This window comes from Balaenoptera physalus (assembly GCF_965194825.1).
Source record: "Balaenoptera physalus genome assembly, chromosome: 12".
NCBI lineage: Eukaryota > Metazoa > Chordata > Mammalia > Artiodactyla > Balaenopteridae > Balaenoptera > Balaenoptera physalus.
Window position 1 is genome coordinate 16,899,423 of NC_138897.1, and position 17,577 is coordinate 16,916,999.

At 46.8% G+C, this 17,577-nt stretch overlaps 1 protein-coding gene across 7 annotated transcripts in view; it reads left to right on the top strand.

The window, feature by feature from the left end:
- ALPK2 (alpha kinase 2) overlaps window positions 1–17,577 on the top strand; it is a 138,655-nt gene that overhangs the window by 80,502 nt on the left and 40,576 nt on the right. For 2 of the 7 annotated variants that reach the window (XM_082417904.1, XM_082417906.1), the window contains one exon: window positions 5,873–6,610. The exons of 2 other annotated variants lie outside the window; for them this stretch is intronic. In XM_082417904.1, the coding sequence (XP_082274030.1) occupies window positions 5,873–6,089 (217 nt within the window). In that variant the 3' untranslated portion in view covers window positions 6,090–6,610. Of the gene's footprint in view, window positions 1–683; window positions 5,300–5,872; window positions 6,611–17,577 lie in introns of those variants that run through there. 3 more of the 7 variants (XM_082417905.1, XM_082417908.1, XM_082417902.1) reach the window with 2 other exon arrangements.

Genomic DNA, 17,577 nt, shown 5'->3' on the forward strand with positions numbered 1-17,577 from the left:
AACTTCTCTGGGCAACCGATTTGGTTACGGTACATTGTCCCCCCACCGAAGGCCCAGTGACTCTTACGGTAGCAGTTTGCAAAGTGGTCGTGTGAAAACAAGATGGCTGTTGTCAAATAATCTAGGGAGACCTGGCTTGAATAAGTGTAGGAGGTTTCCTCCCTATGAGACTTCACAGGGTCTTTCAAGGGCCGATGTGTATTTTGAACCCCAAAGGGGCAAGGAGAGCAATTATATAGCATTTTTCACAGTATTTACAACACAGAATTATTATTTTTTTCAAAGCATCTTGTGGGGCTCTTGTTCCTTGGAACATATTTTGGGAAACACTGAGTACCCACAAGAAAAATGACATAGCATGGCTTATGAACCTTCCACAAACGGCCTCCGGCCTCGTCTCGCCTCAGGATGCCTGTTCTTGCTCAGAAGGTCCTCTGAACTTCTGTCCATGCTGTTACCCCTGCCAGATAAACCCAGAGCCATTATTCCTCCATGAAACATCCTTAGAACCCACCAGGCAGTGGGGAAAAAAATCACATCCCTGGGTTACTGTAGCCCTTTATCACAGCATAATATAATTATTTGTTTATGGGTCTGTTTCCCCTGCAAGATGCCAGCTTTCTGGAAAAGAGCCACGTACGTTATTAATCTTTTTCAATCCCCCTACAATGTCTGCCATACAGCTGGTGCCCAGTGAATGAAGAAATGAATGAACAAACATGAAGAAATGGAGATATTGATGGAATGGCAGGAATTACTAGATGGTTCCAGAGCGGGCAGCTCCCTTAGTGCCCTTTCTTTTCCACATAGGTGACAATCGATTCTACCTGTTCATAAATTCAGCCCTGGCTTTATTTTGCACACAGACACGGCACACGCCGCCCACCCCACCCAAACTAGGGGGTTTATTTCAATTCCTCCCCTCCATCCTCAACCTGAATTCCAAGTCCTTCTAGCCGTTCCTCATAAATTAAAATTTTCTTTAGAAAGCATCTCAGACTAAAACATCTGTTATACATAGTTTCCGGCTTGCTTCTAAAAGGGTTACCAATGTGGGAATTCTCTATAGGTTTTTCTTGTCTCACTGAGTTTTCTTTAAACGAGTCCTTTATTAAGCCAGACAAGAACCTTGATTTCTTCCATGCAGCCAAAGGTGGGAATTCCTGCAGCTTTGCTCCACTCCCTCCCTTCTCAGGGCGTGTTTGGAGGCAGTAAATTGCACAGGGAAGCCGTGCTAAGCTGAGGGAGAAGCCGACCATTGCTGTCAAGTGGTGGTTTTCCTATGAGTCCAAAAGGCTGTGCCATCCATTATCAGCAAGAGAGGAAAGAGGACTTGCTTTTAAGCAAGAAGTCAGCCTTGCATGGTTTCCAACACATATTGAATAAATCTGTGTAATCCTCAACAAAATATTAGCCAACAGAATCCAACAACACATAAAAAGGACCATATACCATGATCAAGTTGGATTCATTCCAGGGTCACAAGGATGGTTCAACATTCGCAAATCAATCAGTGTGATACACTCCATCAACAAAAGAAAAGACAAAACCCACATGAGTGTCTCCATAGATGCAGAAAAAAGTGGGTATAGAGGGAACATATCTCACCATTATAAAAGCCATTTATGACAAACCCGCAGCCAACATAATACTAAATGGTGAAAAGCTGAATAAATCTGTGTGGAGCGAAAGCAGGATGTAAAAATAGCCTCCGAGCTCCTCCTGAAGTGGATTGCGACAGTGTGATTTTACAAAGTTGTATGACACAAATGTCAAGAAGGAAAGAGATCCGTTTTCCGATTTAAAGAGGTTTCTGAAGTCAAAGAAGGATGATGTGAGATCATTCACACTTTAGTCTATCTCCTTGCTACTCCAAGTGGGGGGGGGGGGTCCCTGGACCAATGGCATCAGCATGGGTTCAGAGCTTGTTAGAAATGCAGCATCTCACACCCCACCCCAGACCTACTCAATCCAAGCCAGCGCTTTAGCAAGGCCCCTGCGTGATGTGTATGCCCCACTCCCATCCAAGGGGCAAGATATTTACGAAAATACTCTGCTGGATGATGTTTAGTAGAATAAATTTATTGTTCCATGCTTGGAGATCGTGAGAGAAGATGGATAATTTAAAGTGATGGGCTAGAAAATTATACTAATTTGAGGATAAGGATACAAAGACTCAGTTAATAAAATTCAATAGAACTAAGGTTTCTAAAAATGGAAATGTGTGAGAAAGTTCTCAAATACAGGTTATTTTTTCCCATTGTATTAGATTCCCCAGGCTTCCAAAATGAATCATCACAAAACCGGGTAGCTTAAAACAATAGAAATGTGTCCTTTCCCAGTTCTGGAGGCTGAAAGTCTAGAGTCAGGCAGCAGGGTTGGTTTCTCCTGGAGGCTCTGAGGGAGAATTTGTCCCCTCCTCTCTCCTACGTTCCAGAGGTCGTTGCCATCCTCAGCGTTCCTTGACTTGTAGATTACGACTCCCATCTCTGCCTCTGTTGTCACGTGCTATTCTCCCTGTGTCTATATACTCTCCTCTTCTTACACAGACGCCAGTAAGATGCCCTTATTGGATTAAGGGCCCGCTCTACTCCAGTATGACCTCATCTTAATGACATCTGCAATGACACTATTTCCAAATAAGGCCACATTCTGAGGTTCTGGGAAGGACATGACTTTTGGGGGAGACACTATTCGACCCAATACATTCATCCAACAAGAACAACAATGGCGAGTGTCTGCAATGGGGATCTTGCTGGAGAGATGTCATGATGCTTCAAATTTGTGGTCCCCTCCAATCCTGAGGGTGGCGGATGGCACACGTGGCATGCAAGGTGGACCACAAGCAGGAGAGCCTGGATTTTTCATTTCTTGGGTGTATGAGCACTTGGTGTAATTGAACTTGTGTCCTTTGGAAAAACTCCGGGTTAACTGATCTAGGAACACAAACGATGTTGCCCTATTTTCTTCCCAGGCAGCAGTAATGGCTGTGAGTTTGAGAGAATAAGAGGTCAAATAGAAGCCCAGCAGCCCTGGCTGAGACAGAGACCAAATTGAGAAAGGAGAAAGATTTTTAATTCTGCAGATGCTAGGTAGCAAAAATAGTCTACACCTGAGATAGCTGGGGAGGGATGTTCCATATTGCCTGGGAGGCCCATTTGAGAGTCCAAAATTAGATGGAGAGAGAAAAGGAAGTTTAGCAGTGTGATCTGGAGATGCCCTGGGCCGAGATGAGGCGGCTCTGAGGATGGGGCCGGCATACATTCATTTCTTCCCTTGACCTTTATTGAAAAGCCTCCCTAGACAGGTATTCTGGACATAAAGTAGTGTCCTGGGGGAGATCAGTCTGTGCACGGGAAGGCATACCCTGAATTCTGAGAAGTGGATGTAGTTCTCACAAGGATACAGGGAAGATGCAGGAGAGATTTCTTCTCATGGTGTGAGAGAGGGGAGGCGCCACAGAAATGCACTCGAGCTGGGGCTTGAAGGAAGCCAGGGGTTGAGTCAGGGGCTCCTTGACTGAGCAAACCTGCCTTCATTCTAGGGCCTTGCCCCGTCTGCGTGTGGCCTTCTGTAGTAAAACCGGCCCCAGTCTCTGCTGCCTACTCTGGCTTTCCCGGAGGAGTCTAAAGAAGGTGCTAGATTCCTAGGAAGAGATCTGGGCTCCACCCAGCTGGGCTACCCAGAAGTCCTGCTCCTTTGTCCCAAACTCAGCCATTCCCATTTCAGAAGGTGGGAACCATTATGTAAGGGCTCATTTGTTACACAGCATTACACACTTGGCTGCCAGGCTGGGCTTAAGAAGCAACTAGCAAATTTTCTGGGAGGTTGCAGTGTGAATTAGTGATTCTTCTCTGCTGAGACTAGGTGTTGTCTGAATGTTTACAAGCCTTAAGGCAGCTTTAGACAGATGACCGTGACTTGTTTCCAACGTGCTTCCATAGGGAGGCTGCCTTTGATCATCCTAGTTTGAGAAGCTCAGGAGTCGGTGTGAGACAAGTGGGGCCTCCCTGGCAGGAGGATGGGATTAGGCTTTCCATTCCATCTGACAATCACAGGTCCAGGTGGCCTCGCATCCCTCCGGGGCATGCTCAGGCACCAAGGAAAGGCAGGCAGGCTATTTCAGCTATTCTCAGGACCTCCTACAGGAGAAGATAGAAATGTAAAGATGACATGGTTGGCAGTGGCATTTCTTTCTACCCTGCTAGAGTCAACACCTGTCTTGGGCTGACTTCTTCTTCAACGAGGGAGTTTGGCTTTTAAAAACGGAGTCATTTTTCACAAGAAAATGTACTGTGGGCTCCCAGGGAGAGGGGGAAGAGCCGTTTCCCTTCAAGGAGGAGGAAGGGACAGGCTGGATTTGTAACAAACACGTCAGGATGGAGCTGCTCACTGATGCTTTGGCTGCAGAGATGAAAGAAATCTTGCAGGCCCTTAACAGCCTAAAACCCAGCTTGGGTTTCCTAGGGAAAAGCGCACAAGTCCCAGTTCATTCAGTTCAGGTTTGTTGGCCTTTATGGTTTCTACCAGCAAATGAAGGAGGCCCAATTTCTTGATTCATATTAGCTACAGATTCAGCGCAATGCCAGCATTGCAGACTTCCTTTTGCCAATTAGCGTTTGGCCCTATTAATCAAATGCAGCAGAACTCGCTCACACCCAGCAGGACCAGTTTCCTAGGCAGGCAGCCTGTGTGGTCACATAAGGCCCCACACTCAGATGGGCCTGGGCTTCGTTTAATGCATGTTCTGCTGTTGTCATCTTGAAAGTCTTAATAATTATTGCCCAAGGAATCCATGTTTTCGTTTTGCACTGGGCCCCGAAAATTATGTCGATGGTCTCATATGCTATCCACACCACTGCGTATCCTCTTTACCAGGCAAATCCCATATCCTTCAATCTCAGCTTCAGCATCCCTTCCACGGGAAGCCCCTACCAGCTGCACCAACTATAACCTTGACAACTATAATACAGCCTGGCCAGCATTAATTGAATATCATCCACTGTACGTCATGCGCTGATCTAGGTGGTTTGTATGCATTTCCTCATTGTCATCCTCTCAGCAACACTTCACCAGCTTTCTTGCTGGACTTTGGAGATTTGGGGGCATGGGGACTTGTCCATTCAGGAGGACACTTACCTCCCATGATCGATCGAGATGTGAAAACACAGTCATTGACGATTTGAATATGAAATGTCCCAACCCAAAGGAACAGCCCCTGAGACCACTCCAGGCAGGTCAGCAGGGTCCCTCCAGGAGCCTACCAGAGGCAGAGGCCCAGATTCTTCTCCTCCTGAGGAGAAGAGCCCTTCTGTAGGAGGGAGACTCAGAGGGCTGCACCCTGGTCTCTTCTCTCACACCCACTTGCTTTGTTGTCTTAGGCTGGCCGCACAGCCTGTCAGCCTAAACTCCTTCAATGATAAGTGGAAGGGTCTAAACTCAACTTCTTCCAGCCCCAAAGTTCTAGATTTCTTTATTCAGAACCTCTGGATGGGATGGGATGGCTTTCAGATCACCAAGAGATCTTCTAATTTTTATGGAGATGGTCCAGCACTAGTCACTATGACTAAAAAAAAGAAAAAAAAAGAGCTATAAAATGCTGGCATAGCAGAACTCTCAACGCCTAGAACATTTGTCTGATCATAATCTTTGGTCTTTACTGCATGCCAGTTGGTCTTTGCCTTTACTTCATTCCACAGGTTTTGTTTTTTCTATCAATAGTTATGTCAACCATGTGGCCATTCTTGCCTAAAGTAGGAATAAATATATTTTCACACACCATTAGTTTCCCCGCTGAAACGTTTCTTTTAATGTTGGTGAAGGGTCCTGTTTAAAAAAAAAAAAAATTGTTTCCCTCCACCCAAACTCACAGGTACAAAGGATTTAAAGGCAACCATTCCATGACCTTCATTGATCAGTTTAAAGCGCTACACCAGTGTAACAAGTATTGTAAAATGCTGGGGCTAAAGTTGCTTCAAAACAACAGCCAGAAACAGAAGAAGCCAAGCATCGGGAAAAGCAAAATTCAGCCAAACTGCACAACTGTGAAGAAGACGGCATCTGGGACCCCAGCAGAAAAGAAAACCTAACATCTCCTGTTAACTAACGGTCACCGGCTGGCAGCACACAGCCCTGTGGGTAGAAATTTGAAAACACCCTGGAGGGAACACATAGCCTGCAGAGAGCAGCGTGACGATCCTTATTCCCAGCTGCCTGTACTCCGAGCTGCTTCCAAAGCCATCACCTGCTGTCTTCACTGGGATGATTTCGGAGCAGGATTTGTGAGCAGGCTTATGGAGAGACTGAATCCATTGTCAGTCTCAAAGAAGTCCATCTTTGTCTATACCATTAGCCTTTGTACCAACCTCACATTATGTGTCTGTTTGTGTATTTGCACGTGGCTGTCTCGTTACGGACTTGGTCCTGAGCAGGGTCTGTCCACAGCCCCAATCCTCCCCACCCCCATTCCTAACCTCAGAATTTCTGGACACATCCAGCTGCTATATCAACAGAAAACGTGAATTCCGTCATTGGGTCTATCTGTCGCACTAGAGTCGATTATGCTTTTGTAGCTGGAGGGGGGCTTCTGAAAACGTCAGGCCACTTCCCATCATTACTCACGTATCTGGTTAGAATGTTCTGTTTAATTAAATTCATCTTTAGACAAAAAGTGTAAGATGCATGTATTAGTACAGACACTTTTCTTTAGAATTTGTGCCCTATTTCACATTCCTCCAGGATTAGTAATTTCCTAATAACGTCTCCCGGAGCACAAAATATTTGCATCTGTGTTTTTCCCCATTCTTATAAGCACTACTTCCAGTTTGATCCACTTCCTACTTTGCTCTCTAAATCCAAGCTCCCTAAACCCAGGGCTGCCCCATGTAGGATTACTCTGGAAGATGCGTACAAATCCTGGCTGGGACACGCAAGCTCACAGGGTCCTGGTCCCACCCACCCATTCCAAAGGGGTCTCCTTCCTACCAGTCTGGGTCCTGCCCAGCTGTGGAGCAGAATGGCCACAGCAGTTCACATTGGGCAAGAGGAAACGCTGTAAGGACAGCTCAGGGACTGTTCCACGCACCCCAAACTATAAGAACATCTCAAGCCCCAACAGTGTGTTGCTGTTATTGTCTAAGTAATAGACTATTTTTTTAGAGCAGTTTTACGTGTACCAAAAAATGAGTGGAAAGTACAAAGAGTTCCCATATGGCCCCTTACCGCCATTCCATATTTCCCCCTATTATTAGCATCTTACATTAGTGGGATACGTTTCTTATCATTGAGGAGCCGCTATTGACACACTAGGATTCATTAAAGTCCATAGTTTACATTTCAGTCCACTCTTTGTGCTCACACATACAATATGTGGGTTTTGACACACATACAGTGACATGTATCCACCGTCACAACATCACCCACGGTCGTTTTGCTGCCCTAAAAATCCCCTGTGTTCCACCGGTTTCTCCCTCCTTCCCCGGAGACCCAACTCCTGGTAGCCACCGGTTGTTTTACTGTCTCCGTAGTTTTGCTTTTTCCCAGAAGGTCACAAAGGAGGAAACCTACAGGATGTGGCCTTTTCAGATAGCTGGTTGTTTTTGAAGATGATTCAACTACTCCCTGACCAGGGAGGGTTATTAGGCCTCCTCCTCTGAAGAGGCTCCTCAAACTGAAAGTGGACACGAACCCCCTGGGATCTTGTGAAAATGCAGGCTCTGATTCGGTGGGTCCGGGGTGGGGCCTGAGACTCTGCATTTCCATAACGCTCCCAGGGGATCTGCGGACTGGCCTGGGACCACACTTAGGAGGGGTGTCTGGATCACAGGGAGGAAGGGCCTGAAATGTTGAGGGGAGTGGCTAGGCCTAGAGTTCAAACAGCAGTCGGCTGGAGGAGGCATCCGGCTTCTTCAGTTCTGGGAGGGAGCAATGTGGAGACAAAGAGAAACAGGGCCGCAAGCTGGTCACCGTGTGCAGGCCCTCCCGGGCGGCAGGCGTCCACAGGAGGCTCCTGGCTGCTTCCGCTTGGGAATACTGCTCTCCACCGGCATGGGGTTTAGATGAAAAAGAGGACATAGATGCGATGTTTGTTTTGAAAAGAGATTTGAAGGAGAAAACGCTTCAGCTACGCACAGTTCATCTTTTCAGAAAATCTGTCGTCTCCAGCTTTTCTTCTGAAATGACTCCCCCAGCTACAGATTACAAAATGCTCAGTTTTTCTATGAGGCAGCCTGTAGCCTGCTTTCCCTGCAGAGATCCTGCAGAGATCCTGCAGATGTATTTGGCAGTGGAGTTCCAGAAAGTTCCATAAGAACAAAAAAGCGCAGGGCACATTTTTATTGAAATTAGTTTATATACATCAGTGTGGGTGTGACCAGAGACCCTCTCTTTGGTAATAATTTGCGATTATAAAAAATATCAACACAAGTGTTCAAAAAAATTACGGAAAGGTACAAAATGAAAAGTCAAAGTCATCCTGTAACCCTCCTCCCCCCACCCAGCCCGAGCTGGCTTTGAATTTGGACTTGGGGAGACAGTGGAAAGGAAAGGATTTCCTCCCGGATTTGGCATTTTGCAGGCAGCCCACAGGGTGGGTGGATGGAGCTGCCCCTGCCTCCTTTTACAGATGCTTAGCTGCTTTTTCAAAGTGCCCTGATTGTTTATCATAATCTGATTTCATCTGTTTATAAACATTTGGAGGACCAGGGACAGAAGGGGTGCCCACAGTGGGATCTGTCACAGCCAGCGCTCCCAGGGATGGCCTTTGTGGGGCTGTCTGGCCATCTGTCCAGCCACCCAAACCTTGACCTTCTGTTCTGAGATGAATGGCGGTTTTCCTCGCACAGTCAACTAACAGGCTGAGTGTGCCGTGAGCTCTTACACCAAAGGAGTTTTTCTGGGGTCTCAGAAATGCCCACACCCGTTGCCATTGTTCTAGCTCACTTTGCACCACATCCAGTTCCTATGGTTTTTCCCGTCTGTCTCTGGAAGTGTGAGGTGCTAGGAGGTCTATAAACACAACAGACACTCAACCCCGGGTGGAGCTGGGACAGCCTGGTGGGTCCGGCTGGAGATTTGGTGCCTGATGCCTGCAGGGTTGTCATATGCGTGCAAGCATCTCCGTTTCCTAAAGGGCTCCACGGCGGAGCTCCGTGAAGGGCAGATGACAAAAAGAAATGACACCTCATTAAAATGGGCTGGTGTTTTCAACAGCAGGTTTATCACTAATGAGGATGGCAGAGAGATGAGGACTTCTTGCCAGTGGCATCCTGTTCTGGAGAGGTCTGGTTTGGGATCCGTGTGAATATTTCACATTATCTTGTTGTATCGGCACCTCCCCAACCATGCTTCTGATAAGCCTCCTAATAGCAAAGGGTTTCGATAGATTCTTATTAAAAAGAATGCCAAAAGAAGTAACAATTATTTTCTAATTATAAAGTGTTCTCTTTTCTAAATATGCATCCTGTTTTGTGTGTGTGTCGGGCACGTGTTCAACTGTTTGCAGGTGGGGGGAGCTGGCCTCGGCCCGGTCCTGGCCTGCTTCCTTTGTGTACGCTCTGCTCTGCTGGCCCAGTGTGCGCAAAAGTGAACAGATGGGCATTTCTCCCCCATTCAGATCTGCAGATGCCACTTGGGCTTAAATAGTTCTAAAAAATCAAAGAGACACAAAACCCTCTTCTGCCTTCCAGCAAAGGGTATGTTTTCCAACTCTCTGCTGTAGCAGCTCTGAAATCCTCCGAGAACTGGCTTGTTCTAAACTGTTCTATAAAAGCTGAAAGGCAAGACGGACCGCCAGGTTCATCTGTGTGGTCATGTGAGCACAGACTTCCACTTGACAGATGCAGTGAACAAATATTTAAACTGCAAATGGTACCACAAGATCAAGAATTTTTTAAATTCTATTTTTTATGAGAGGCCCACATGGACCAAGGTAGAAATCATCTCAGAGGCTTTTTTCAAACATTACATGCTCTTTATCAGATACTAAGAAAAACCAGTCTGTCAGCTTCTTAGGGACACAAACTTTCATTTTAGCACCAGAAGCAATTCTGATGGGATGTCTCACCTCCATCTTCCTCTCCAGCCCATCCCTTCCTCTTTCTCCGTCTACCTCTACATGAATGGTAAGGTAGTGGTTGCTTCCCAGAGTTACGTTGTCCACAATACTTTCTTTGGTGTCTGTATTAGTTTCCTGGGGCCGCTGTGACAAAGTACCACAAACTGGGTGGCTTAAACAACAGAGATTGATTGTCTTATGCTTCTGGAGGCTGGAAGTCCCAGCTCGAGGTGTTGGCAGGGCCACGCTCCCTCTCACGGTGATAGAGGAAGCTCTGTTGCAGCCCCTTTCTTAGCTTCTGGTAGTTCCTTGACCTATGGCAGCATGAGTCCAATCTTCACGTGGAGTTCTCCCCAAGTGCGTGTCTGGGTCCACATTTTCCCTTATTATAAGTCATACTGGATCAGGACCCTTCCTAATGACCTTTTTTTTTTGACTTGATTACCTCTGTAAAGGCCCTATCTCCAACACAGGTCACATTCTGAGGTCCCTGGGGGTTAGGACTTCACCATATGAGTTTTTGCAGGGACAATTCAACCCAAATTGTGTCCTTGTCTTTCACACAGGAGAAATGGGACTGTTGCCCCCTTGAGTTGTGCAGCGGGTTAGCTGTGAAAGTGAGGAGTGTCACAGCCAAGCATATTTATACACTGACAATTCCCAAATTATCTCTCTGAACTCCAGACCCATCTATGTAATAGCCTCGTCAACATCTCCATCTGCATCACATCCATTGAGCTCTTATCTCTTGCGAGAATCTGATTGCTACAAACCTATTCCAATACCACTTGTTAATAAAGGAGCTGGGAGTGACCTAATCTCCCCGAACCCAACTCCCTCATCTGATAAATTGTCACTGAATCAAACTTGCGTTCTTTCGCCCTCCTGTGGTAAAGCCAATCTACTGACACTGGGTTGTGATAAAGGAAAGTGCAGTGTTTATTGCAGTTGCCAAGCAAGGAGTACGAGCAGCTCATGCTCAAAAGACCTGAACTCCCTGACGGATTTCAGGGAAAGGTTTTTAAAGACAGATTGAGGGAGAATTGTGGGGTGCATGCTCTGCTCGTGGACATTTTTCTAATTGGTTGGTGGTGAGGTAATCGAGAGTCAACATCATCGACTTCCTGGTTCCAGCCACTCTAGGGTCTACGTGCTTGAGGTTAGCACGCAGTTAATTTCCTCCACCTGGTGGGGATTTCAGTATCTGCAAAACAGCTCAAGGATATGGCTCAGAATATTATCTATAGCCCCTGAAGAGGAACTAAAATTCTTTGTTTTATGGCTAAACTCCTATTTTGTCTTGCTTCACTGTTTTCCTTGGTTTCTGCATTTTTCCCTTCTCTGACTAAATTTGCTCTTTGGAACTCAGGGAAGGCTTAGGAGGCTAAGGTTTTTCTATAAACAAGAGGCAGAGAACACAGCAGAGTCCAGCTTGGTTACAAAATGAGTAATGATACCTAACTTGCAAAGATATGAGAATTAATTTACATATAAAAATAACTGACCTAGGGTGGCTTTCAATAAATATGAATCATTACAACTTCCAAGCTTTTATATACTTCTTAGCTTGGAGAAGTTATTTATCTATAAGTATCTATATCTCACTCATAATAGAGGAATGAGTTTCATGAATCATTCTACTATTCACGAGGGCAAAAATTGTACAATAAAACATCACCTAAAAATGACCTACAACTGTAAATAAACTATATTTTTCCTTATCATTGATATTCAGAAAAGAGGAAAATGAGAAGAAATCATGTCATACAGTGGATTGATGTAATGCATTTTTTTCAGGCTTCAGTTTTCAAGTCATTTTACAATGTTTTATTGGTCCCAGGCTATACAGTCCCTCTATTAAGGGGGCTGAGCAAATCAAAGTTTTAATAATTTTGCTGCACGTCTCTTAAAAACCCTCACTTTCAAGCATCAAGGAGCATTTGCTGCCTAAAGACAGTCCAGGAATTGCTGAAAAGCCCAGCTGCATTATCTTCCTGCTGTTTTTAGATAAGCACAGCTTTGATCAATAGCCCTTCCAACCGCCAGTTCCTCTTTCATCTTCCTTCTTTCTGGAAGAAGTGAATTTTGAGCAGGGCATAAAAAGAAGTGATGGATGAACAGAGAGAAGAAAGGAAGGTATCCCCATGGGGAGAATCTCAAGAGCCAGGGTTCAGAAGCAAACAGAAAATAGAGCACCCCTGGGTGACAATAAGCGAATTTGCCTGAAAACACAGGAGGTTTCCTTTGAATAGGGAGAAAGGAGGAGCAGGCTGGGGGCATGACGGAGGCAGGGGCTTTGCTGATTGGTCAGAGACCGGCTTGTTTTTGTGGAGTTATAAGGCGCTGAAGGCTTAGCACAGACACAGCTTGAGCAGCTAGAATACGGAGAGTACAGTGCTTGCCCAGGAAGGAGTCAGGGTGGAGGAGCCTAGAGGAGGGCGCCTTGCCATTTGAGGCATCTCTGTGCCAACAAGCAGGGGAGGGCACCGGGAAACCGGAAAGACATCGCTTCTAACGGGCTCAGAAGCAAGTCACAGGCAGCCTGGAGGGACCCAGAGAGGGAGAGGGGACACAAGGGCAAGGCAGAAACCAAACTATGTTGTTCCATTCTAGCATCCGGAAACTTCCTTCTCGAGGCAGCTCTTCCCAGGGCTCTACAGGGCAGGGACCAACCCTGCATACAGGTCATCTCCACCCGGAAGGAGAGCAGGGAGGGTAGCAATTGGCCGAGGTGGGAAAATCCTGGCAGATGAAATTCAACAGAGGCAGCCGCTGTTTGCAGGTAGTCCAGCTGTTTCTCAGAATCAACGGACCACAGAAAAGTTCGCCCTCGATTATTGATTCACTTGGCACTGCTGCAGCTTCCCAGGAGGGTGTCCTGTTTTGTCTTTATGTCTGTATTTACACATCTTGCTAACAGTGCCTCGTGATACAGTCCTGGAGATCGATAGGGTCTTCGCTATTGTTTCCAGGTGTGTGTTACAGGAAACCGATAAATCAAAGCCCTCAGGGCAGCAGAAGGAGGGTTTAAATTAGATGTGGTCCTGCGGCCATGAGTCACCTTCCTCCAGCCTCCCTCCCAATGATGAGCTTGAGATAAGGAAGAAAAACCACCTCTGCCCCAGAGGATGTAGTGAACCAAATGGGATGGTGCTCTGCTTTCCTGCCCTCTGCCCTCACCATTTCACCTCTAGAGCTCCAATCCCCTGGACAGTCATTTTAAGCCCTAAAGCCCTCGCTTATCTGAGCCCTAGCAACCTCCAGGAAGAATATCGAAGCAAAGAAGGGATATGCAGAAGAGATCCCCAGACCATCTTGGTTGCCCCCTGCCCCCATTTTGCTGGGGTCCCGCTGTCACTACCCTCAAGCTGGCTTTCGGTGTCTCTGGCCTCAGTGCCTCGGGCATGTTTACTGTCTTTGAGTCAGAGACACCTCACTGGGTGGGTCACTCCACGAGTCAACATTGAACTTTTCAGGGTGCTTACAAGATGTTTCACCAAATAACTTTAGTCTGTTCTATTTTTATCCTTTTATCTGTATTGCATAACAGCTTAAGAGAATCGCCACAGTTCGTATAACTATATGCATATATTTACACCATTTACGGATACACAGTAAATACTCTAGGGTCCCCCCCACCCCGTAAGCTCCTCTTAGAAAGGACCGTGCCCGGGTGCCCTCGGAGTACCTCCCCATCAGGAACCCGAGGCTCTGCCTCCACAGCTGCGTGGCCTCCGCTCAGTTACTCTGGGAAATGGGCAGGGAACCTTGGCAGGAAATGAATCTCGCAGCACAGATGCTTGACAGAGTATGTTCGTGAACAAGCGCCTTGAAGCCATTCTGCCAGAAGGGCCTGGCCAGCAGCTCTCCTCGGAAGAGTTTCTCTGGTCCACGACGCGGTGTGCATGGCTCAGCGCAGAACTTCTCACTGCTTGGAAGAAAACGGCCTCCGTGGAGCAGCCACTAGGTGGGGGCCCAAGAGCCTTGGCGGAGCCTGCTGGTTCTTTACACGGTTCCAGAACGCGGCAGAAGGCAGATCCTTCCAGAGATGCAAAGAGAACACCCCAAGTGGAACCAGCTGAGGACTGAGAACACAGGCATCGATCACAAGATATCGGAGAGCAGAGGTGCCCCCACAGGAGGGCCTGAAACACAGACTAGAGAGCTCGGCGTATATTTAGGCAGATGGACCGTTGTTGCTTAAAATCAGAGCTCCTCAGCCTCCTGAGGGTCGAGGACCCTCGCCAGGGTCGGATGACAGTTCTGGACCCTCACCCTAGAAAAGTGCAGCTATGCGTAAAATGTCATCGTCAGTTTCAGGAGGTTGAAGGATCACCCTGATTCCATCCCTGGACTTGGGATTTAGTGCGTCCATCCTTAGGGCAAGAGACATGGCAGCGTCTCAGGCTGGCATCTGGCATGAGATATCCACAGAGCAGATGTTCAGATGATTAAAGACAAGGTGTTTGGCAGGAAAAGAGGCCCGTGGATGACAGAGACAGGCAGCCGCATTATTGTAACAGGACGGATATTGGCCAGAATGAAATATTGATTAGCAATTATATGGTCCAATAAATGGGGACATGTCCCTGGAGACATGCATGCAATTCTTGGCTTTACCGATCATTCGTGTCTCCAACAAATATTTATCACAAACCCACCATGTGTGAGCTGGGGATATAGCAGGCTCCCTGTCCTCACGTCCCTGACACAGTGTGGACACAAGAAAGTAAACAAGTGATGTCAGGTGAAGAGTGCTACAAGGAGGGGGAAGGTTTCACTGAAAGGACAACTTTGAATAGATACAAGAATAACCTGAAGGAGTGATGTATGCGTATGTCTGGGAGAAAGTTTCTGGATAGAGGGAACAGCAAGTGCAAAGGTCCTGGGGCAGGAGCACACTTGGCATGTTTGACGATCAGCACGCTGACGGGCATGGCATGGATGATCAAGTGGAGGAGCAGGAGGACATGAGGTCTGTCTGAGAGGGAGGTATGGGATCCTTGGGTTTTGTTCCCAGTGGAATGAGAAGCCACTGAAGGATCTTGGACAGGGAAGTAACATGATCTAATTTAGGTTTTTTAAAATGAATCGGCTCCCAGTGGAGAAAGTGAATAGGCGTGGTCAACACTCTCAAGAGAGTAACAATCAGTCATATTCTCCTGCTTTATCAGATAAATTATCCACTCTTCCTTGATCTTGAGGTGGGGTCAGCAAACTTTTTCTACAAATGGCCAGATGATAGTAAATATTTTAGGCTTTGTGGACCATATGGCCTCTGTCATAACTACTGCACTCTGCCTCTGGAGCTTGAAAGCAGCCTTCGACAGTACGTAAATGAATGAAACTGGCTGTGTTCCAGGTGACCAGCCATCCCAACTTGCCTGGGACGTAGGGGTTTTCCAGGATCTAAGAGTTTCAGTGCTCAACTGAGATAGTGTGGGCAACTGGGGATGGTTGATGAATTCCAAGAAAACTTTATTTATGGACACTGAAATTTGAATTTCATATATATCTCACATGTCATGAAATAATCTTCTTTTGATTTTTTTCCCCAATAATTTAAAAATACAAAAACCATGCTTAGTTCACACAAAAACAGGTGGCAGCCTGGATTTGACCCACAGGCTGTAAGTTGTCAACCCCTGGTCTTGAAGACCCATCAGTGAAAGTCGTGGCTACTCACGCCTTCCCTCCTATGTTTCCCCTCCATCCTGATGCCAGCCCCTGCCCACCTCTCTAGCCTCATCCCCTGCAGGTCACCATGTTCCTGCCATACTAGTTGGGTTTGGGTTCTGTGGCTGTTCCAGACTCCACCCACTTGAAGACTTGACACATGCTGTCCCTTTATCCTGAGAATTCTTCCCCTACCTTTTCATCTGGAGAATGGATAGCTCCTGCTCAGAGTGAAGGTTACATATTACTCTCTGTGTTAGACTTTCTCATACACACGCCCTTTGTTTTTTCTGCCCCAAAGGTTGACCGGCAGCCTATGTCCTGGCTTGGAGTGAAAGCTGCCCCAATGGTAATATAACCAGTTCTCTGGCTCAGGGATTCAAACTGGAGATACAGGGAGGGAGAAGTCACTTGATAGCACATGAGGAAACTGCAAAGACACCCCAAGGAGGCAGGCAAGCAGAGGCCATGAAGTAGCAGGGCCATGAGACCCCAGGGTTAGTACAGCATATGAGTCAGCAGTAGTTGCAGGTGAGCAGAAACTGTAGGCAAGGACGGAGGCAGATAAGGCAGCAGGAAGAGCAGAAAGATGGAGCAAATGAATCACCATCACGGTTGAGACTTGATTTATTTCTACAGTCTGGGGAGTGACCAGACATCCCAGTCTCTGGCTTACTCATGAATCTGACTATCTGTCCACTTTGCACAGGCCTTGCCTTATGACTGTTTGTGATTCCTGTCTCCTTCCTGCCATGAGGCCCCTTCCAAAAAAACTCTCCCCAGCTCAGTGCCTTGCACATAGTAGGTACTTGAGAAATATGCAAGGATTTGTAAGATGTGAAATTTGTAAGAATGAATCACTTGAGATGATCTAAGAAAAAACTGCTTCTTGCAATCAAAATTTCCTAACACACCACCTACATTTTGGGGTCGTGATGTGTAGCCACTTTCTTGGGGATGAATACAGGGCCCTTTCCATGTCTTACGCAGCCCAGCACATCACTCACTGTAATTGCTGAGCAAAGGATCCCATCTGAGAGCCTGAGCTCATGCAGAGACATAGGAGGGACCAGAAAAGTCTCAGGCACAGGTTGTTAGGGTGCAGGGAGAGGAACCGTAAATACAGTAGCCGCGCATCCAAAGGTGGACGAGAATGTCTCACTTCTTTGTATCCAGCCGCTATTGAGAGCCACGTGGGAAACCAGACAGGACGTGCTGCCTGGAAGACGGGCAGCCTTAAGAAATGAGAAGGACTTTAATTAGTTCTTGACTGGGCTAAATGTGCCAGAAAAGTGAAAAGGAAGAGACTTTCTCCAGGTGGAACAAAATTAGTTCTTGTCTGGCATATTTAATGGGTCAACAGACACTCAACAGAACAAGTTATTCCACTCCTCTCCCTCTCCCCCTCAGGCCTTTGAAAACTTACTTTATCAAAATTAAAGCTAGATTCTGCTGTCAGGGGAAGCTCTTAATGAATGAATTTGGAATTCTCAGATAATGCACTTGAAATCCCTTCAAACCACGGCAGTTGTGATGTGCAGGGGCACATCCTACCTCTAGGGGGCAGTATCCCAAGGAGAGAGGCGCGACGGGAGGACGATCACTTGGGCACTTTAGCTGGAGATCATAGCACTGGCTTTTCCCTGGTTCCAGAAAGAAAGAAAAAGTCCCAGTTGAATAAGACTTAAAAGGCGTTTTACCTGGCTTTTTGGAGAAATTAAAATTCTTCACACGCATGTGCACTACAAACACACTCACGCAAGCACACATGCGCCCTCACACAACCCGCCTCTCCCCCAGTCACCTGCCAAACAGCGCAATGTGCTTCTTTTGCTTAAAAGGTGATC